Source organism: Sminthopsis crassicaudata, chromosome 2 (assembly GCF_048593235.1).
Source record: "Sminthopsis crassicaudata isolate SCR6 chromosome 2, ASM4859323v1, whole genome shotgun sequence".
In the NCBI taxonomy this organism is placed as follows: domain Eukaryota; kingdom Metazoa; phylum Chordata; class Mammalia; order Dasyuromorphia; family Dasyuridae; genus Sminthopsis; species Sminthopsis crassicaudata.
In genome coordinates this window covers 289738527-289761671 of record NC_133618.1, presented here as the reverse complement: position 1 = coordinate 289761671, position 23145 = coordinate 289738527, and the positions used below count along the sequence as shown (strand labels likewise).

General features: G+C 37.9%; 1 protein-coding gene across 2 annotated transcripts in view; it reads right to left on the bottom strand.

Moving 5' to 3' along the window:
• CHGA (chromogranin A) overlaps positions 1–23145 on the bottom strand; it is a 131132-nt gene that overhangs the window by 8839 nt on the left and 99148 nt on the right. For both annotated transcript variants that reach the window (XM_074289656.1, XM_074289655.1), the window contains 5 exons: positions 13667–13800; positions 12552–12598; positions 7224–7317; positions 6588–6656; positions 1209–1310 (listed from right to left, as the gene is read on the bottom strand). In XM_074289656.1, coding sequence (XP_074145757.1) covers positions 1209–1310; positions 6588–6656; positions 7224–7317; positions 12552–12598; positions 13667–13712 — 358 coding nt within the window. In that variant the 5' untranslated portion in view covers positions 13713–13800. The remainder of the gene's footprint in view (positions 1–1208; positions 1311–6587; positions 6657–7223; positions 7318–12551; positions 12599–13666; positions 13801–23145) is intronic.

The following is a 23145-nucleotide window of genomic DNA, read 5'->3' as shown; positions in this document are numbered from 1 at the left end:
TGTCTGGCCTCCTCTTAAAAGACCTCCAGTGATGGGGAGCTCCCTAATCTTTCAAGGCAGATCATTATACTTTTGGAGAGTCCAATTGCGAGGAAGTTTTTCCTTACATTGATATGCCATGTAGATATTATATCAAGTAAAGCCTATACCCCCTTTCCTCATAGGACATCATTAGAATGATCAAAGAATGGGAAGGGACCTTAAAGACTACTCCAACAACTGAGGCCTAGAGAAATGAGACAGATATCTTGCCTAGATCACATAGCAGGCTGGTGATACTGACCCAGGCCCTGTCTGGCGAGACAAAGTACATAATTTCAGTCATTTTCAATCATATTACACTCTTGGCAATGATACTGAAGTGGCTTATCATTTCTTTCTCCAACTCATTTTAGAGGTGAGGAAACTGAGGCAAACAGGGTTAAGGGACTTGCCTAAGATCATACAGATCTTTAATTTTGTTGCGCTTCAGTTTATTACTCTGTAACATGAGGTTGAATTATGTAGTTGCCTATACCAATGAAATCATGCATTTAAATCCTCAGACTTAAAAGTAGGGCCCTACATTACTACATTACACTACGTTATTGTTATCATCATCACTATTATTATTAAAAGTTGTTCTACAGACTTCAGCTAGAGAGATTTTATGGGAAAAGCTAGATCTGGATTTTGGACCTGATTCCACTCCTAAGTAGATGTATAATATGACATTTGGCAAGACCTGTGATCTCTTGCAGCCTTGATTTCACCATCTGGCAAATGGAAGGTATAGTCTGAATCGCCAAGCTAGGGCAAGATAATCTTCCATCCCCCAGGGGCAGATTGTGAGATTTCAGGAGGAGCACTGGGAGTAAGTTTAGATTTAAAGGGCAGTACACGGCGATGACAAAAGCCTAACAGAGGGCTGCGTGTGCCCCCGTTTGTCCTTTTAAGTAAGCTCTTTGACACTGAAAAACTGTATCAGGAAAGATGATCCCTATTCACCTGGAGGAGACTTGGAAACTGCTCCGCTCAGGCCTTGCTGACTCATCAAGGTCTAACTCTCAGCCAAATCCCCATGGTTACCTCTGGCACCCTTGCTGCAAGGCTGACTCAGCAAATCAGGCTGCTCAGAGGGAAGCACTTTAGCTTCCAACTTGGTCAACAGGAACTTCTCTGTTTATCCTTATCCTGGTGTGTTGAGGGTGGGGAAGTCTAGTACTGACCCTGAACAATATCCTCTTCATTATTTTGGCTCCCAAGGACTTCAGAAAGTTCATCTTCAAAGCCTCTGTCTTTCTTTTGTTGCTGGGCTCTCTCGTTGGCCCCTGGGTTGGGGAAAGAGAAAAAGAAAAATCACATAAATGTGGAAATATGTATAAAGAATTACACATTTAACATGTATTGAATTACTTGCTGTCTAGGAGAGGTGGTGGTTGGAAGGGAGGGAGAAAAATTTGGAACACAAGGTTTTTCAAGGGTAAATGTTGAAAACTATTTACATATATATTTTGAAAATTAAAAACTTAAAAAGAAAAGAAAAATCATAAAAGAACAATGTTTTAGTTTTTTCTAATGATTGAGATGGGAAAAGGGATCTCAGTTCTCTCATCTGCAAAATGAGTTCAATGATTCCTTGTCCTGACTACTTTATAGAATTTTGCATGGGGTAATGAATGTAAGTTAAAGGGTAGGATGACATGGAATGAGTGCTGGATTTATAGTCAGAAGACCTGGCCTCTAATCCTAAATTTATCACTACTCCTTTGACATGAAGCAAGTCAACCTCTCTGGGACTTAGTTTCCTTATCTACAGACATTGGATTTGGATCTGCAAGGTTCAAAATCTTTGATCCTAGTTAATTAACTTCACAATAATTTGCCTTTCTGCCTCCTGTCTCCCCTCCCCTCTTTTCTCTTTCTTCCCACAACTATCAAGTTACTGTTCTTTTTTTAAAAAATGTTTTTAAATATCATTTTTTAAAAATTTGAATTCTAAATTCTCTTCTTCCCACCCACTGAAAAGGCAAGAAATGTGATATCAGCTATAAATGTGAAATCATGCAAAACATTTCCATGTTAACCATGTTGCAAGAAAAATAAAATAAAAAATTTATGCTTCAATCTGTACTCAGCTTCATCTTTGGAAGTGGAGAGAATTTTTCATCATGAGTCCTAAGGAACTGTCTTAGATCACTATATTGCTTAGAATAGCTAAGTCATTTATAGCTGATCATCACATAGCATTGTTGTTACTGTATACAATGTTCTCCTGGTTCTGTTTGTTTCATCTTGCATCAGTTCATGTAAGTCTTCCTAGGTTTTTCTGAAATCATAAGGGAGGGAGAAAAGTATGCCATCATAACCATATCCCACACCTTGTTCAGCCATTCCCCAATTGGTGGGCAGATTTAATGTTCTTAAAGGAAGATCTAGCCATATCACTCCTCTACTTAAGAAGTTCCAGTAGCTCTCTATTGCCTTTAGGATAAAAGACTTTTCTTTTAGGAATTTACAGATCTTCATAACCTGGTTCCAGAATTATTGTGTGTTACTCTTCTTTATGCACTGTTTTAGCCATCCTGGTCCACTTTTGTTTCCCATACTGGACATTCCATCTTCCTACTTTTCCAGGATCAGTTCAAGAGCCACTTTTTAAAAAAATTTTTTTATATTTTTTTATTAATTTTATAATTATACATTTTTGACAGTATATATGCATGAGTAATTTTTTTATAACATTATCCCTTGTATTCATTTTTCCAGATTTTCCCCTCCCTCTCTCTACTCCCTCCCCTAGATGACAGGCAATCTCATACATTTTACATGTGTTACAGTATAACCTAGATATAATATATGTGTGTACAAGAGCCACTTTCTACAGGAAACCTATTCTGATCCTCCTCCTAGTGCTCTGCCCCTCTAAAATTACTTTGTATGTACTTAATAGTTCCTTATATGCATATTGTTATCCTTCAGTAGGCTGAATTTTTTTGAAGGCAGAGAATATTTTGTTTTTGTCCCTTTTTTCCTGTGTGTTTAGCAAACAGTAGAGATTAATAAATGATCACAAAATTAGTAACAGATCTGAGACTCAAAAGATCTCCTTTCTGCTCTAAGATTTTATGATGAAAAGATTAGATCCTAGACTTCCTGATTCTCAATTCAGGGCTCTCCCCCACCTTCTACTATGTCCTACTATCCTTTTAAGTAGGAAAAAAGACAACTAGTTTCAATGGCAAGGAGGAAATCAAGAGAAGGGCATAGGAAAAGACTGAAGAGAAGAAATGGATATAATAATAAGTCCTGAGCCAGAAAACAAGAAGAAACTCAAAAAAACTATTGTTGCTGAAACAGCAAGGAGTGACGGTTGGGGAACCTTTTTGGGATGGGTTATATATAACTCATACTCCCATGGAAGTTATCCAGGAAAGAGCAGACAACCATAAGCAGCTCCTGTTGCACCAGCTTTTGAGGAACAAGGCTATACTAGGGACAACACAGCTCTAAAGCACGAAGCCCAGGATTCATCAATCACTTCCATTAAAGGAATAAGAAGCTAGATTCAGAGAGCACCTTGTTCTAAAGAATTTCATGGAGACACAATATTGGAATCGGAAGAAACTTGAGAACATTGAATGTTAGCTCTGGAAATAATGTTAGAATTAAAAAAATATTAGAAATGGAAAAGGATCTTTACTTATAGAATGTTAGCATATAAAATGATAGAATGTGAAGACAGTCTTAGACTCCAGATCTTAGCACATAAGGCATAGTATATTAAAACTTAGAGGTTATCTAATCCAAATCCATTATTTTGTGGATGATACTGAGACCCAGAGAAGCAATGGTTTTTGTCTAAAATCATACAGTAGCTTAAAGCACAGAATCAAATATTGAATGTGTCTTTTCTGATTTCCATTGCAGTATTCTTTCCATCTCATCATGCTGCCCCTTGGCCAATACTAACTACAATGGTTTTAATTATGGTGTCTGTGGTTGATCCTTAGTATAAAACAGAATATCCAACTGGTTTTAGTTGTGGTCCACTGGTAGTTAATTGTGAGGAGAAAGGGCAATTTTGGCTCATCAAGGCTGAGTTATGGACTCATACTATAAGTCATTGGTCCCAGGACTGGCTCAGGGTTCATCAGGATCCATCAGGATTCCCTTCAGGATTTTCTTCACTCCTAAAGAGAAAACCAGCACTCCGACCTGAGGACATGCTCAGGCAGGATGCTTGGATATTCAGGGGCCCAAGAACAAAAGTATAGGACTCCCTAAATGACCATTTGTTTTCTGCATCCCAGGCAAGCTTTTGCTCACAACTGGGCATGTCAGAAAGGGGAAATTTAGAACTTTACAAAAGAGCAGGGATAGAAGTATAATGGAAAGAACATAAAATCTAGAGTTCAGGGAATTCAGTTAAAGGCTAATTTGTGCCACTTTTTGTGTGACTTAAACCATATCACCTCACCTCGATGGACCTGAGTTTCCCCTATCTCAGAAACAGGTTACCTGCCAAACTCTGACTAGGGAAACAGATTGCTGTGGGCTGCCATGTCTCCACCAGGACAAAGTTATTCCCAAAGACCTAGAGCTTGAGGTCATTAAAACTTGTGTCTGAGGCAACCTTCAAATTCAGGTCTTCCTGATTTGAAGTCTAGTGCTCTCACACCTAGATAGCTGCCTACAGGAGTTGTGTCAAACTCAAAAAGAAACAGGGGCTATTAGTCTGTCTGTACATAAGGATTCCAGTAGACCACATATTGATTTAGTTGTAAATTGTAATATGCCCTTTGTTCTACTGCATAGTTATTTGGTGTTTTATATGTGTATGTATATATATATATTTCCCTCCCCCCCAGGCAATTGGGGGTAAGTGACTTGCCCAGGGTCACACAGCTAGGAAGTGTTAAGTATCTGAGACCATATCTGAACTCAGGTCCTCTGACTTCAGGGCTGGTACTCTATCTACCATTAGGAGGATTTTTAATTAGTAACTAATTTCTATCTCCCAGGTTTTTGTCTGGGGTAAATGCTTTACTAGTTTTTATAATGCATTTTAATGAGTAAGTGGGAGTTTCCCAGAGATGTTTTTGGAAATCCCCAGGCCAACATTGTTCAAAGATTATTCTGAAATCTAAATCTAAGACTATTACACAAATAGCACTATTGATGATTCATGTGACTACAAAATCACTGACAGAGATGGAAATTATTCTCAGAGTACTAATGTAAGTCACTCTGTGCCATGAAGGAAACCTCTGAATCAGTGAATTTTGCTTGTTTTCTCCTTATAAGGAGCATCCAAGCATTCCTATTAGTGAGGTTTGGGATGGCAAGGAAGAAAGCAGAGATTTCTTCTGCTCTGAAACCCTATTTGCAGTTTAATTTGTAGATGATAAAGAGGAGATTCTTTGTGCTTTGAGTCCCCAGAATTAAGTACTTCTGGAATGACAGAGATGACATAATGGAATTACACTGGGATCCTGGAGAGAAGCATGCCATAATGTATAGGGTGTAAGACTGAGAGCCAGAAAGATCTGGATTCTCTGTTCTCACACTTATTATGTAACCTTGGGCAAACCAATTAACCTCTCTGAGCCTCATGCCTTAAACCAAAACCAATCTGATTGTCATTGGCCATCAACAGGTCCTACACCAAGGTTTGGTTATTGGTTCCCAATGAACTCAGATTGAATGTAAATAACACTCATTTCTGCTTTGGCTAGAATCCTTAAGGGTCTTTCCCTTTCAAATTTGTTTATTTATTTGTTTAGATTTTTTTTTAGACTAGGTGAAAGAGGGAATTCTTTGCCTTAATTGCATCCTAACCTTAATCACTGAATAGGTGTGATCTCAGTCAATCTGAACCCGTTGAAGACCTTAGCTTAAAAAGGTCACCGTCTCCCATTTCATACAGAGCCATCTCCAGTCATCCTGATCTATGTTGGCCCCTGGACCTCCATGGCTCTGGAAGGGAGAGTGAGGCAGGTGACCTTGCACACAGCTTACCTGAACTAAAATCCAGTTATTTGCATGCCATGGCATCTCCTCCCTGATATCATGGTCTTCTTCGAGAACAAAGGGAAAATAACAACCTCGTTTGTAAAATGAAGGTAAAATGCACTAATTGGCTCCTACTATCTCCTTCTAGCTCCAAATCTGAGATTCTATGACTTGGATTCTTGCCTTGGCTCTGCCAATAATATGTAACATTAGATGAGTCCTTTCTTTTATTTAAACCTAAGTTTCTTCCTCTGCAAAATGAATGGTTGCATAGGTAAATTTTAAGGTTCTAAGTCTGTGTTTCAAGATTCCTTGTAGCTTTAACTTTTCATGTTCTATGCAGTCTTCCATTTCTGATACTCTAAATTCTATGTTCTAGCATTCTATGGTTCTTTATTCTACAATTCTATATTCTAAAGGGCTTTCTAGCTTTCTTTAATTTAAAGATAAGAACCATATGGGAGGCAGATAAGGATCTTTGGCTTCCTGATTTGCTTAGAAACAGCACAAACCAAAATCCTTTGCATGTGTAGAATCAATTTCTGCTTACTCAAGAGATTTACTTCCATTGTATATGAAATAATTGTAAATACCTTGGATGGCAAGTTCTTGGAGTTCTTTCAGCAAGTTTTGATGGCGAAGAATTGAAATGATCCTTTCATCTGTAAGAAAAGATCATTGTTATGGGTGGCTTCCAGCAACCAGCTGAGTAAGATTTCCCTCCATATGACTAGTTGCCCACAACATTCAACTGCAGGATCCAGCAAGATGTTGTTTTAAATTCCATTCAGAACAGTCCCAGGCTCTATATTATTGTGGGCTTACCAAAGTTATCTGACACAAAGTTTATTCATCCATCCATTCAGAAAAACATGTATTTAGTACCTTGTATGCACAATTAGCTTTGTTTTTGTTTCTGTTTATATTTTTTGTTTGTTTTTGCCAAGGCAATTGGGGTTTAGAGACTTACCCAGGGACACTGATAGAAAGTGTTAAGTGTCTGAGGCCTGATTTCAACTCAGGTCCTCCTGATTTCAGGGCTGCTGCTCTATCCCCCCAACCCCCTAGCTGCCCCTGCATAATTAACTTTGGAAAAACTCAGAGATCCAAGATCTTCAAAGCAGTGACAGTTTTTGTCAAAAATCAAAGCTAAAAGTTATCTCTTTCTTTACTCCCACCCACCTTGATCCACCTCTTAACCAGATTAAAAAGTAGGGAGATACAGATACCTCCTCGTAGGGTCTCAAAGCAGTCCTCACTGATGGGCAGTGGGCTCGGTTTAGAAAGTGTGTCAGAGATGACCTCAACAATACATCTCATTACCTGGGAAGGGAGGAAGGAAAGAAGGGAGGAAAGGAGAGAGATACACACATAGAAAGAAAGAACAGACAGAGAGATTAGAACCTGTCCTTGACCTTCATATAGTAGAAGAAAACATGATACGTTTTTGTGGGTGAATCTGTCCCCAAGTCACCCAAAGACTTAGAGAAAATTTCCGTTTTGGCCTAGTCACCTATTTATATCCCACAGCTAAGAAACATTTACTTTTTCCTTTCCAACTCTCAGAGTGATCCTCTGAGGGCCCTTTTGAAAGGGCCCTTCTCAGTTTTATTTGCCTCTGTTTATAAAATATGTTCACAGTTTCAGGAACTATGTCTATTTAGCCAGAAAAGTGTTATATAACCAACCTGAGTTCAAATCCAGCCTCACATGCTTCCTAGCTGTGTGGTCCGGGGCACATCACTTTACCTGTTTGCCTCAGTGTTCTCATCTGTAAAATGGAAATGACAGCACCTACTTCCCAGGATTTTTGTAAGGACCAAATGGGATAAAATTAATAAAATTCTTTGCAAGCTTAATATTCTATATAAATGATAGCTATCCTTTTTGTTGTTATTGTTATTACAGATAAGGAACTTAGGAGGTTAAATGACTTGCCCAATTCACACAGTAAGAGCCAGAATCCAAATCTAGTCCTCCCAACTCCAAATGCTCTATACCACCTTGAGTTTTGTTGTTGCTTTTTTTTTTTTTTTTGCAGTACAGTGAAATTCAAAGTGCTGAGCCTCTGCTGAGGAAGCCGGCCCAATTCCAGAAGAGAAATGCTGAATGAACAGACCAAATAAAAATGGAAAATGACTTGGGGTAATCTCAATATTCTTTACCTTTCTCAGACCTTGGAATTCTTCATCAGAAGGAGACTAAGAGCAATGGACAAAAGTCACTGAAAAACCCATTTCTGATTACTCCAAGGAAAAACTTTCTAATAATTAGAACTATCTCAAAATGGAATTGCCTGTTTTATGAGAGTATCCCTTATTATCATAGGACTTAAAACAAGGCTGGATGAGGATGTTGCAGATGTGAATGGACTCTGGTGTTATCCCTGCCAACTGGAAAAGGATGTGATTCTGATTCCACTTCTTACTGGGAGAAGGAACTAATTTGCACTCTTATCTATCAGTCATTTTTCAGGTCAGGCACCACATGAGACATTGATGGTGCTATTCAAATAATATTCTTGAATTTAGATTCATATGCAGGTTCTCCATATTAGGCAGTGCTGAGTCAGGAACTTCCAACAAAGTTAGAAACAAAGAATCATCTCTGAAAAACTCTCACTTGCCCATTAAGATGGACTACAAGAGCTAGTAAACAATTGATCCCTGATAGTTCCTTAGGAAATAATAACAGATTAATTCAGTTCTGCCAGATTTCCAAGAGACTAAAAGCTCAGATAAGTAGAAAACCATGAGGAACCAGTGTACCACCAGTGACAGTAAGATCAAATAGTATGAACAGTGCAATAGGAGCCAAAAGACCTGAATTCAAGCCTTAGTTCTTCCATCTACTGACTGAGATTCTGGGAAAGGTATTTCAACTCTCTGAATCTCAGTTTGTTCCTCTATAAAAAGAGAGGGTAGGACTAGATGATCCATAAAGTCCCTTCCAGTTGTTTCCAAATTTTCTTCTGTTCCTAATATCTAATTTCAGATTCTCTCAAAGGTGAATAGGTTAATAGATTCAATTCTCAGCCTAATAAGGTGAACCTAAGAGGAGGTATCATGATATGATGGAATAGTACAATGGAATGATGTCTGGTTCCAGACTCAGAGGCCTCCAATTTCTCTGCCATTTTCTATCACTACAACTTTGGTCAATTTACTAACTCACTAGACCTCAATTTTCTTTTCAGTAAAATGAAGGGATCTGGCTAGAGATCTTTGAGGTCTCTTCCAGCTCTAAATCTAAGTGATTATCCAACTATCACTCAATTAACAGGACATTGGAATCCAGTTTCAGAAGCAGTAAGCAAAATATTGTAGAGATAAGTGACTGGGTATAATGAAAAGTGGCAGCTGCCTGATACAGGGGATAGATCATTGGATTTGGATTAGGAGTCAGGAAAATCTAGCTCTACAATCCTGGGCAAGTCACTTTTGTTTGGTTTGCCTCACTTTGTCAACTATAAAAATGGGGATAAGAAAAGCACCTGCTTTGAAGGGTTGTTGTGAGGATGAAGTGAGATAATATTTGTAATACTCTTAGCACAGTGCCTGGCACATAAAAGGTGCTATATAAGGCTTATTCCTTTCCCCTTAAGTGACAGGCTCTGGAAGCATAGACCCAGGTTCAAATTCAACCTCTCATAGTTACTGCCAATGTGACCTTTGGGAAATCACTTAGCTTCTCTCAGCCTCAGTTTCCTCACCTGTGAAATGGAGTATTGGAACTCTGAATCCCCTTCAACGGCTTATGATCCATACAATGCTACAAGATTTTTCTGTTTTTATAAGACCGTCCATTCAGGATCTCTAGGCATATCATAACTTGGGGACCAGATCTAAAAGGAAAGTGGGGTTTGGGCTGACATTTAATTAAGTAACTAGAGCTTGATCTGTTAAATGGGGGAACAGGAAGTACCTCTGTTCTGTAAACAGTGGGAAAAGAGGAGGCATTAAAGGGACACAAGACTCCATTCATATTATGTTAAGGCAGTCAGGGTTTTTTAACCTTCAATACAGTATTGTTACATAGCCAAGGCTTGATAAAGCCTGCAGTGGTATCTAGGAATATGTCCCCCATACAGTGGATGCCTAGGGAGCTGTTATTGAACTGATGGGCTCAGCTGGTTGGAGGATTGTGTTTTTCAGGAACAGGGAAAATAGTGTCCTCTTTTACGGAGCTCCCTGAAAGCAGAATTTCATTTTTTAAAAAATTATTTTGTATTGCAAGTGCTGGCACCATAGGCACCTACTAAAAATTAGCTGCTATTTTCTAAGAAAATAGAGTTGTTCTAATAGGACAGGCAGTGAAAAAGGAATAGAAGAGGCATGACATTGTGAGTCAGGACATGGGTTCCAGTCTTAGCTCTGTTACTAACTCCCTGTCCTTGGCCAGATAGAGCCTTTTGTCTTTCTGAAATACGGCTTCTCATCCATAAAAAGTTTTTCTCTCAAGCAAGGGTTGTTAATTCACTTATATCACAGATCTCTTTGGCAGTTTGATGAAACCTACGGAGTTTTTCTTAGAATAATTTTTTTTTCCTGAAACTGGGGTTAAGTGACTTGCCCAGGGTCACACAGCTAGGAATTGTCTGAGACCAGATTTGAACTCAGGTCCTGGTTCAAGGCTGGTTCTCTATTCACTGCGCAACCTAGCTGCCCCTCAGAATAATGTTTTTTAAAACTGAAGTAAGTTAGTGAGAAGTTAGTGAAAAAAAAGATATAATTTTTTTCTCAAATTAACTTCATAGACCCAAAATATATTGTGAACTCCAGGTTAAGGATCATAATGTAGATAATTTCTAAATTCCATTCCAACTTAAAATTTTATGTTCTAATAAGCTCTTGGAGAAAAGGAGTAACTAAAAGTGAATGAAAATTAGTAGGCTGTACATCAAGCAAGTGAAAGCAGGAGCTATAAGGCAATTTGAGAGGTCAAGGATTTGGAAATCTTTTGTTTCTTTCCAAGAAGTGATATATTGGGAAAAAAGATACTGGACCTACAATCAGAAGAATTGGGTTCAATTTTCTATTCTAATTAGCTATGTGTCTCTCATTTTTCAACATGTAAAATTGGATCAACAGTATTTACAGAGTCTCTACTTCACAATGTTTATAAAGATCAAATAAGTTACTACTATGTAAAGTATTTTGTACCCCTAAAGTGCCATTATAAATGTCAGCTATTATTATTACCCCAAATAGTTCCCTAATGGAGCATTTTGTCAATCAACTTAATGGGAAAAGAAGCAACTAATGGGGATTAATATTGGTCTAAATTGAGGCCACAAATAAGATGAAGTTTGGAAACTCAACTCTGATTTGATCCTGTCTCATAGTCATGTAGGCAAGTATGTATTTCAAGCTGCTCCAAAGCATTGTTAGTGAAGTGCACTTCAGTGGTTTCCTGAAATCAGAGTCTGTTCAATAATATCTTAGCTCCATTGAAACTGTATCTCCTAGTTAAATGGGACTTTGAGACCAAAATCCACAAATTGTCCAGTAGCCCCAGACTGAGTTTTATTCATAGAAGTTGCAAGATTAATGGTCCAAGTACTTTAGTACTTATTGCCCTCTCATTTGGGAGAGTGAAGGAGAGAGAGCCATATTAAACTAGGCCCCCAGTGGACTGTTCTGGAGACCAGAGTGAGAAATAGGTTGGGAACAGGGACTATTTGTAGTTAATTCCACAATATCTGTTTCCAGGGAGTAACGGGAAAGGTATTGGATTTGGAAATAAGAGGATGTGGGCTCAGATTCTGTCACTTGCTACTTCTATAATCTTGAGACTTTTACCCTCTCTAAGTTTCAGTTTCAACATCTGTTTAAATAGGAGATTGATAGGAATTCCCTTCTAACTCTAAATTAATCATCTTATAAATTTACAAAGAATTTATCCAAGAAAAATCACCTTCCTCTCCCCAGTCCTCCCTTCAAATCACAGAACAGAAATCTTGAGAGGAATTTAATATCCAGAAAGAAACAACCAATTAGAGCATGGGTACAATAAGTGTATAAATAAAGTAAATCAGTGCTGTATTGGGTCAATTGGTTGCTTATACCAATATAATTGTACAAGTATCTTACTTAGTCCAGTTGTACGTATAAAAAATTCAATTGTACAAGTTCATGAAAGAAATGGTACAAATGACTAGTTTTATCTGTACATTTGCACTAGTTCAATTTTGGATTGGACTAATTAGTACAAGACTACATGTTAAATAGTTTGTTCAAATAGAATGGAAGCATTATACCTTTAACAATTTCAGTTGTATACATGATACATTCAAACTAAATCAAGCATAGATATAGCTTAACTCCACATCAGTGACAGTCATGGGATTCACACAATATGATTTGTGTTAACCCAGCCGGAGAGAAAGAACTCTCCAATCTTCCTTTACCATTTAGTTTGAGTGGGAAAAGTTATTTTAGGAGGCCTTCAGCCTTCTTTTAATCCAATGGACTATAACTTTTGCTGTTCAGAGATCCAGATGCCCACTTTATGCTTCATGCCCAAGGTTTCAAATTAAGCTCCCTTCTATACCTTACCTTAGTGTCACTTTTATTTGCTGGGCTGCTCACTGGAAGTGCAATGACTGGAAAAAAAAAAGAAAAGGGCTTATTCCCTCTGAGACAGTTTTATGCGATATTATCTTGTTCCTTTTACCTGGGAAGCAGGGGTAATCAGGTAGAGACTCCTCAAGTGAGGTGCTCACTTTTCCCATGATGTGGATCCCAGAAGAGGCTCCCAAACCTCAGGGTGGGAGTTAGTCTTCACTTCAAATCTTAATTTCACAAGTAATGGCTGAGATTTGTACACTTTTTCAAAAGGTATATTTCCAGGAAGTTGGGAAGAAGGGGCTTTTTGTGAACATCCTATCCAGTCCAGATAGGTTGAGTTGTCTTGAAAAGTATTTATTAATCATTCTAGTTGTTGGATCCCTCCCAGCCCTGATGCATGTCTCCTGGGCACATATTCGAGGGCTCCCAGATGGTTTAGAAGAACTTGAGTCAGGTACTAGGGAAACAAAGCCAGCAATTTAGCTAGAAAGGATGATGGATAAAGAGAAGCAAAGAGATACAAGAAAAAGGAGAGAGGTAGAGAAGACTGAAGTAGCAGGGTGATAGTGAGGGGAAATGGGAAAAAGAAGAGGGGTAATTTGTGGAGAGAGAGAGGGAAAGAAACGGAAGGGAATTTTAACATGAAGGAGAAAGGAATATAAAGAGAGAAGATGGAAAGGGAGATAGTAGCGGAGGGAAATGAGGAAGAGAGGGATAGCGAAGAGAAAGAACTGAAATTTCTAAGCCCTTCCCCCAACTCTGCCAATGACCTTGACCAGCATCAGGCTTTGAGCCCAGGTTGCAGTGGGGGTAAACCCTGATGGAGAGCCTAGGAAGGCAGCTTTCAAATGAGAGCTCCTTTGCAATAACAGACCCCTTTTCCGAACCAGGACCAGAACCTCAGCCTTCATTTCAAAAAAAGGAAAAGGAGAGAGAGGTTTAGAGCCGCTGTTGCTGTCCACGGTGCTGAAGAGACCCAGGATATAAGATAGCGTCAGCTACCCCAGATTAAGCAAAGGAACTGCTTGGGGACTTCTGAACCTCTCTTCTCTCCCTGCTCACCTCCATATTCTGTCCTCTCCCAGTCCCATCTCACTGCTTACCTTGCATAGCCGAGACCAGCAAGACGAGGAAGGCGGGAAAGCTCATGGTGAGTCCTGGATCCCCAACTCGGTCTGGAGTTGATCTGGGAACCTGGAGGTAATAGGTGCTAGGGATTCAGAAGACTCTGGGCAGGCTTAGGAGGGGGAGAGAGGTGGAAAAGAAGACGAATTTATTGCTATTTCTGAGCTGCTTTGCACAACCGGGAGAGAGGAAACTGCCAGGCTCTCAGAAAAGAGGTGACAGGGGGCAAAGAGCCTGCCAGAGAATGGTGGGGGTGGGGGGAGATGGCAACGCCTTAGCTTGCCTCTTTGCCTTTTTCCGTCAGCCTGCAGCCTTTGAGCACTCTAACTGGAGCTCTGCAGCAGCAGCTTCCTTACACCTCCTCTTATATACTGCTCCCAGCCCCCCGGAAATGAAGTCAAGGCAAAAAGTCCCGCCCCTCTTTCCCCCACCTCCAGCCACAATCCATCCGTCCTCCGTTGCCCTGCGCATCTGCTAGAAAGTGCCCGCTATTTTTTCAGGGCTCCCTTCAGTCTTCAGATCTCGCTACATCTGGGCTCCACTGTGGCCATTTTCTCAAGTGAGAGGCAGAATCACGTATTCAGGATGTCAACTGAAAAAGTGGAGGTGGTATAGTGGAAAGTATATATTATATGCTTTATATATTAAGGGTTATAAAACCTAAGTTCAAATCCCAGTTCTTTGCATTTATAAGAAAAAATCATTCAACCTTAATTTTCCCATATGTAGTGCTTAGAAAAATCAAGGGACTGAACTAATTTAGATGTTTAAGGTTCCTCTCAGTTGTAAATTTTATGATCCTGTGATTTGGGACTCAACTCTGTCAGATGCAGTCCAGGATCTGAAGAGCTAAAAGGCCACATCACTAATTATGTTAATTTGCTTGGACAGTCCCCAGGGGAAAGGAAGATCACTATTGTTGGTGTAGAAGGTTAATGTAGTAGGTAGAAATACCTGAAAGGTCTCCTGAAAACATTTAGTTGAGTAATTATTTAATCTGTGCAAATATACTGAAAAGAGCATGTTAGCTATGCCATTCACTCACTATGTGATCTTGGGTACAGTACTTAAACTCTCTAAGCCTTAGTTTCCCCATCTGTAAAATGACTATATGATCTCTGGGGTCCATTTCAATGTTCTGATATTTCACATTATGATATTCTATGTTTTAGCATTCCATCTAGCTATATTTCAACATTGTGTTTTACATTTTTTCTGTTTCAGAATTTATCTTTATTTATTTCACTAATATTTAAAGATAAACTCCTAAGCCTTCTGCAAAATAGAGAGAGTGTGTGTGATCATCTTTATTTAACCAATGTAAAAAAACATTGAGATAGGTGACTTGACTTAGGTCACACAGCAGTTAATGACAAGATGAGACTAGAAAGCCAACAAGCTTCTATTAAGCACTCACTGTTGTGCCAGATACTGAGCTAAGTGCTAAAGAGACAAAAAAAAAAGGCTAAACAGTCACTTCTGTCATGGAGATCATAGTCTAATGGAGAAGACAACATGCAAGATATGTGCAAGATAAATTGAAGATATTCAATAGAAGAAAGATTATAGCCTTAAGGAGGATCAAGAAAGGGTTCTTAGTGGGGAGGGGGGATTAGTTGAGAATTAAAGGAAGTCAGAGAAGTCAGGAAGAAGAGATGAGAAGGGAGAGAATTTCAGGCAAGGGGGATAGCCAGCAAAAATTCTCAGAGTCAAGAGATGGAATATTTTCTTCAGGGAATAATAAACAATGAGGGCAGTGTCATTGAATCTCAGAGTATATACGGAGAAAGATATAAGAAGACTAGAACACTAGGATGGGGCTGAATTATAAAGGACTTTAAATTTGATCCTAAACGTAATCTAAGGTTGTTGAATTGGGGTTTGACTTGTTTAGACCTGAAATTTAAGATCAATTTGATCAAGTAGAGGGAGAATGTAATGGAGTGGGAAGATCGAAAGCAACGAAACCAACCGGAAGGTTATCATAATAGTCCAGGCTTGAAGTGATAAAAGCTTTACCAGGGAAATAGCAGTGTAGGAGGAAAGAATGGAAGTATATGAGAGATGAAGGTAGAATAGATATTTCTGGGACACTGATTGAATATGGGGTACAGGCAAAGGCTGAGAGAGGGGAAGAAATAAAGAATCACATTTAGGTATGAACTTGAATGACTGAGAGGGTAGTGGTATCTTCTACTGTCATAGAAAAGTTAGGAAGAAACCAAATTAAAGCATTGCCCAATAGGTCCAGAGAACCAAGGTTTCTTTGTGCCTTATTTTACTTGACCTAACATGCTGCTTCTAATTTTCTAGTGCTGAATTTTTAACTCTAACATTACTGGATTTAGTGACAAATCCTTTGCATTCCCTACCTCTAGCTTTTTGTTTGCTTTTGGACATGTGAAAAACAGCATTTTGTAGGGAATAGAGTACCTAATTCAAGTTTAGGAGAGGCTGAATTCAAGTACTATTTCTGATACAGATTAACTGGATGACACTGGAAAAGCCTCCCAATTTGCCACCCATTGGCAACATTCAAAGGCGAAATTGTAGAGAAGATGCCTATCTTCACTGATAAAAGAAATTCCTCACTGGGATCTCCCTATGTCAGTAAATCACAGCTCCAACCAATGTCCAAATAGGTATCAGTGTTTCCAAAAGGAAGTTGGGCTCAGAGAGGTTGTGACTATGTACATAGAGGTCATATATCTAGGAAGCAGCAGAGGCAAAACTCAAACCCAGATTATCTAAATGCACATCAAGTTTGTTTCCCATGTTGATTCCTCTTTTTGTAAACTCTGAACTCTTTTTTCCCCTCAATACCTACTTAAAAATAGTTGAAGGGAATTTAAAAACATTTCTAAGGAACATTGGAGAAGAGGAGGATCAAAGAGATAGAATCAGGTAGTGCATTTGGAGTCAGATTGTACTTGTTAAATCTTTATTCTGAGCATTTATATCTCAGAAATCATCAAATGCTATAAATTTGGGCTTCATTTTTTGTTTTATTGATTTTCTGAACTTAAGTGATGGGGAAAATATCAAAAATACACATTAAAATTAAAGTGTGTTATATGTATGTTTTTCAATTAAATATTTACCAACGTAACCCTTGCTTTGAGTATAATAACCATTGCTTTGAATAGACAAAATTACAATAGACTTTGGAGAACTCAAATTCTATATTTTTTCTATTTTCTCTGCCAAGGAAACTTATGTTTGGACAGTGGGGGAAAATGCTAATATGAAGTTACAACTCCAAATTAGCAAAGAAATAATATAAAAGGGCTTAACTGCCCTTAGTGATTCCAGACTATCAAACCCCAAAATGAACTATATCCCAAATAGTTTGTGAAATTGTGGAACTATTTATAAGCCTGTAGAACTAGTCTTTGTACTTATTAATACTAATAACTAATATTTATATAACACTTAACTATGTGCCCAGCACTGTGCTAAATGCATTAAAAACTATTACTCATTTAATCTTCATAATAACCCTAGGAGGATGCTATTGTTACGATCCCCATTTTACAGGTAAGGGAATTGAGGCAAATAGCAATGAAGTGACTTGCTCAGGGTCACAGTTAATAAGTTTGAATTCAGGTCTGACTCCAAAACTGATACTTTATTCATTGTATCACCTAGCTGCCCCAAAGGAAAAATGGCCAGTAATCTTTGAGAATTTATGACACATAAGAGTTTATTCAGAATTAGAGAAAGAAAAAAAAAACACTGATCTTCAAAAATAGAAAAAAGAGTAATATTTGCACACTAAAAGATAATGATATTGGCTTTGATTTTGGATGACATTCTAGAATGTAATTTTAAAGGGATAATGATTATCTTTTTAAAAAAAATGTAAAAGGAAGTCATGATTGGTAAGATCCATCATGGCATATCAAGAATATGTCACACCAGAATAAATCAATTTTTTTTTACAATTTTCTAAATCAGTATGTCTAGAGAATGTTGTAGATACTGGTTGCCTAGGTCTTAGCAAAGTTTTGGATAAAGTTTTATGTTATTCTCAAAGAGAAGATGAAGAAATATATCTTAGTCAATAATACAATTAGTAGGATTCAGGGCAAGTTGAATGATCAGACTAAAAAAAATTGACAATAGTATGAGGTCACTATGAAAGGAGTGTATCAAGATCCAACTTTGGCTCTGTACTATTTAACATTATTATAAATGACTTTTTAAAAAGTTTAAATTTTGGGAGGTAGAGCCAAGATGGCAAAGAGTAGGCAGGATATTGTCTGATGTCTCCACAGCTTCCCTCAGAGTCAACACTAGATCCAGCCCCTAAACAGATTTTAGAGTGACAGAACCCACACAAATTTGGAATGTAATGTTTTCCTGCTTAAGACATCTGAAGGACTTCAGGAAAGGTCAGTCTCAATTGGGCAGGCAGGAATGTGGCCCAGAGTGGGTAAAGCGAAGGGAGGCCCATTGCAAGGAATCTAGCAGGAGGCTCTTAGCCAAAATATAGCATCATTGGCTATTCTGTCCTGGTTCAAAAGGTCAGTAGATCAATAGACAAGTTGATAGACCTCCAGTGCAACTATAGAAGGAAATTATGAGCCCCTTAACCCCAGAATAACAGGCAGGACTTGTTCAGACCCACTCAGCTTAGGGAAGCATGCAGCATCACCAGCCCCAGTGCAGTCAGTGAGAAGCCCCTGTTGTATTGCAGAGGAAATTTGGAGCAATATCTCCTGTGCCCTAAGAGCAGACCTCAACCTTTAAAAAGGAGTAAAAAAGCAAAAAGAACTCTGACCACAGAGAACTACTATGGAGTCAAGGAAGATCAGAACACAAACCCAAGAAGATAGCAAAGGCAAAATGCTTTCAGGTGAAGTCTCAGAATCCAGTTCAGAAGGCTTTCTTAGAAGAGTGTTGGCCCATTTAATTACCCTGACTAAAAAGTCTTCCTGGGGCTTTTCTTTCTTTCCTTCCCCGCAAAGTTAACGAAGGAACTCTGGAAGGCCCCTTCTCACGAACAGCTCTGGTTCATCTTGTAATTCTTATGCTTATTATACCCCATGTTCAGCTGCCATATATTGGAATGCACAGGAGTCACCTGACAGTGGCTGCTGGAGATCTGACCCAGACCTGCAGAATGGATCTCCTCGTGTGAGAGGATGATACAAAGAGACTGAGAGGCAATTGCTGTTCCCTGATCTCTCTGACTGAGAGGCTGTTGCATTGTCTGACCTCTCCCTTCTTCTCTCTGCCTCCAATTTATTTCATTCCCAGTCTGCAACATCTGTGTCAGCAAAGGCTGCTCTGCAACTCCTTCAGATGTTATGATTCACAGCTGTGGAGGCTCTTGAGAATTGACCTGTCCCTTAAAAACAACCAAGAATCAACTACTCAGCAAAATTAAGCATTATATTTGAGGGGAAAAGATGGACATTCAATGATATAAGATTTTGAATCATTTCTGATGAAAAGCTATTTTGATGAACAGCTCTCCAAGTACAAAACTCAAGAGAAGTATAAAAAGTTAAGTGGAATTTAAAAAAAAAACCTATGGTTTTATTTTTCCCCCCTGGGCAACTGGGGTGCCTTCCCTAAGGTCACACAGCTAGGAAATGTTAAGTGTCTGAGATCAGATTTGAACTCACATCCTCCTAAAAAAGAAATTAGGGATAGAAAAGGGATTATACTGGAAGAATAGGAAAGGGGAGGCAAAAAATCATTACCTGAAAAGATATTAAATCATTAAAGTTGAAAGAAAGAAGGGAGGAGAGTGAGCATTGCTTGAACTTTAATTTCACCAGATTTGGCTCATAGAAGGAGTAACCTACATGTTTAGTTGGCTATAGAAAAAGGTATTAAAATTTTGGTTTTATAGATTAGATAAAATTGGTTTTCTCTGCATTATGTTTTGTATTTTTTCTGCTTAGTATACTAATCAAGCATATTTATTGTACATATAGTTAAATGTATTTTTGCTAAGACACACTGTAGTATACTTTTTAGGTCTGTGGCATTGTGGTCAATATGATAGACTAGTCCTCTTGATATTTAGGCAATTGATCTTAAAAGCTGGAAACTTACTTGTTTGTACTTGAGCCACAAAGGGATACAGACTAATAGCTGAAAAAGCCACCTCAATCTCCAAAATCATGTAGTGTTGATTTGTACATTTGCATGTACTACACCACGTCCTTGTACTGAAACTTAAACAAAATTAACAAAAATTTTTTTTAAAAAGTTAAATTTGCAGAGGACTCAAAGCTGAGAGGAATAATTAACATGCTACACGTCAAAATCAGGATACAAAAGAGGTTCCAACAGCCTAGAACATCAACTTACATTAATTTAAATGTTATATTTAATAGAGATAAATGTAAAGTCTTACATTTAGTTGCAAAAATTCAATTTTATAAGTGCAGAACAGAGGAGATATTGCTAGAAAACAAGTTTTCTAAACAAAATAAGAGGAAAGGAGATGAGGTAAATATTTATCATTAATCAGTAGTGTGGTATAGAGGGCTAAAAAAGCCAACTTTAGATGACAGTAAGGGAATAAAAGTGCCCAAAAAAAAGATTATAAATGCCCTGCAAACACTACCAAAGACAGTTAAAATCTTAAATATATTTTCCAGTTCTGTTTTAGGAAGGACATTGGAAAGCTGGAGAGATGATTGTAACCAAGATAGCAAAAATCTATGAGATCGTGTCAGATTAGGATTGGTTGAAAAAATTTTTTCCTGAAGGAAAAAAGGTATGAGAGGAATATGATATTAACTTTCAAGTAGATGTGGGGGTATCCCATAAAAGAGAGACAAGACTTGTTCAAGTCTAAAAGGCAAACCTATATACAATGAATAGAAATTGCGGAGATGCAAGTATAGACTTGATAAAAGGAAAGATTTCTGAAAAATTAGAGCTACACAAAAGAAAAGGTACTGATTGGTGTAGATGAGATTATGGGATTGTTTAATTTCTGAGGTTATGGGATTCTTTGCCCTACTCTCCAGAATAACAAACTGAATTGTTTTACTTTGTCCTTAGCTGATGGTTCAAAATTTCCTGTCATTTGACTGTCTTTTTCTGGATTTGTTCTAGCTCACTCACAGAAACTTGGAATTGGTAGAATAGAAAGGGTTTTTTGACCAATGCCCAACCAATCTAATTATAATTTCATCTAGTTCATAGTTGAAGTCTTCCATCATTACTACATTCTACATTGTCTTCCTCTTGTCTAAGTAGTAGTAGTATAGCATCATCACAACATTTTCCTGTTTCTTTCTTAATTCTAGGTCATCATCTGACTCTATCCTTGACTGGTCCCAAGTTAAAATCTAGTGGACAACAGGTTTTTTTTTTTAATTTCAAGAGTATTTTTTCCCCAATTACATGTAAAGATAGTTTTCAACATTCAGTTTTAGAAGATTTTGAATTCCAAATTTTTTCTCCCTTCCCCTCCTTGTCAGTAAGCAATCTGATATTGATTATTTATACATGATTAGTTATTACTGATTAGTTATACATGTACAATCATTTTAAACATATTTCCATATTAGTCATGTTGTGAAAGAAAAGTCAGAAAAAAGGGGAGAAAAGCAAGAAAACAAAGAAAATTGTATGCTTCCATCAACCTTCAATCTCCTTAGTTCTCTCTCTGAATGCAGATAGCATTTTCTATCCCAAGTCTATTGAAACTGTGTTGGATCTTCTCATCAATAACTGAGAAGAGCTAAATCTATCTTAGTTGATCATCACATGATCTTGCTGATACAATGTTCTCTTGGCTCTACTTACTTCACTTAGCATCAGTTCTTTTTTTGTTTTTAAAATTAATTTATAATTATAAATTTTTTGACAGTATATATGCATGAGTAATTTTTTTAAAATAACATTATCCCTTGTATTCATTTTTCTAAATTTTCCCCTCCCTCACTCCCTCTGCTCCCTCCCCTAGATAACAGGCAATCCCATACATATTAAATGTGTTATAGTATAACTTAGGTATAATATATGTGTGTAAATCCAATTTTCTTGTTGCATGTTAAGAATTGGATTCTGAAGGTATAAATAACCTGGGTAGATAGACAGTAGTGCTAATATTTTACATTCGATTCCCAGTGTTTCTTCTCTGGGTGTAGTTGTTTCTGTCCATCATTGATCAACTGGAAGTGAGTTGGATCTTCTTTATGTTGAAGTTATCCACTTCCATCAGAATACATCTTCATACAGTATTGAAGTGTATAATGATCTTCTGGTTCTGCTCATTTCACTCAGCATCAGGTGATGTAAGTCTCTCCAAGCCTCTCTGTATTCCTCCTGCTGGTCATTTCTTACAGAGCAATAATATTCCATAACCTTCATAAACCATAATTTACCCAACCATTCTCCAATTGATGGGCATCCATTCATCTTCCAGTTTCTAGCCACTACGAAAAGAGCTGCCACAAACATTTTGGCACATACAGGTCTCTTTCCCCTCTTTAGTATTTCTTGGGGATATAAGCCCAATAGCAGCAAAGCTGGATCAAAGGGTATGCACAGTTTGATAACTTTGGGGGCATAGTTCCAAATTTTAGCATCAGTTCTTGAAGTCTCTCCAGACATTTCTGAAATCATCTTACTGATTGTTTCTTATAGAACAATAATATTCCATAATATTCATATACCACGATTTATTCAGCCATTCTCCAACTGATGGGCATCTTACTATTACAAAAAGGGCTGCCGCAAACATTTTTGCACATGTGGGTCCTTTTTTTCTCTTTTACAATCTCTTTGAGATACTGACCTAGTTGGTAGTGACACTACTAGATCAAAGGGTATGCAGTTTTTATAGCCCTTTGGTGATAGTTGTAAATGTGTTCTCCAGAATGGCTGGATTAGGAAGAGCAGTGTTGAGGTAGGGGATTTAGTGGGTCTTATTAAACTCTCACTTGCTTAGAAAGCAGGGAAAAGAGTAACAAAAAGTACAAGAAAAAGATGGGGATCTGACAAAAGAAAATGTCTGGGACTAGAAAGAAAAATAAATGGGCTGGAAAGGAAAAAATCAGAATCAAAATTAGAAATTCAGAAAAAAATTCTAGAAAAAAAGGCTGAGTTAAAATCAAAGATTCAGTTTTAAAGGTTCCACGCTGCCTTTCCATCCTGCTCAGGATAGGAACCCATAAGGCATTGTACTCAATTCCTATTACAATTTAAAAAGAAAACCCTTCACAGAGCCCTAACTATGTTGTACATAAAAGATGGGGATACTCTCAGATTCTTTACTGGAGCCCCCTGGGATGACACCAATTTTGACTTCCAAAAGTAGGAGCGATTCCATTTACATCATCTCTCTCAAAGGAATTTGGGGAAATGAAATCATGCCATTAAAAAGCCAGCTGACCTATATGCCTTCTCATCCAAGCTACTTGAAATTTATGGTTGCCACGTCTGTCACACCTATTAGTGAAGCACATTTCACACCTCCTAC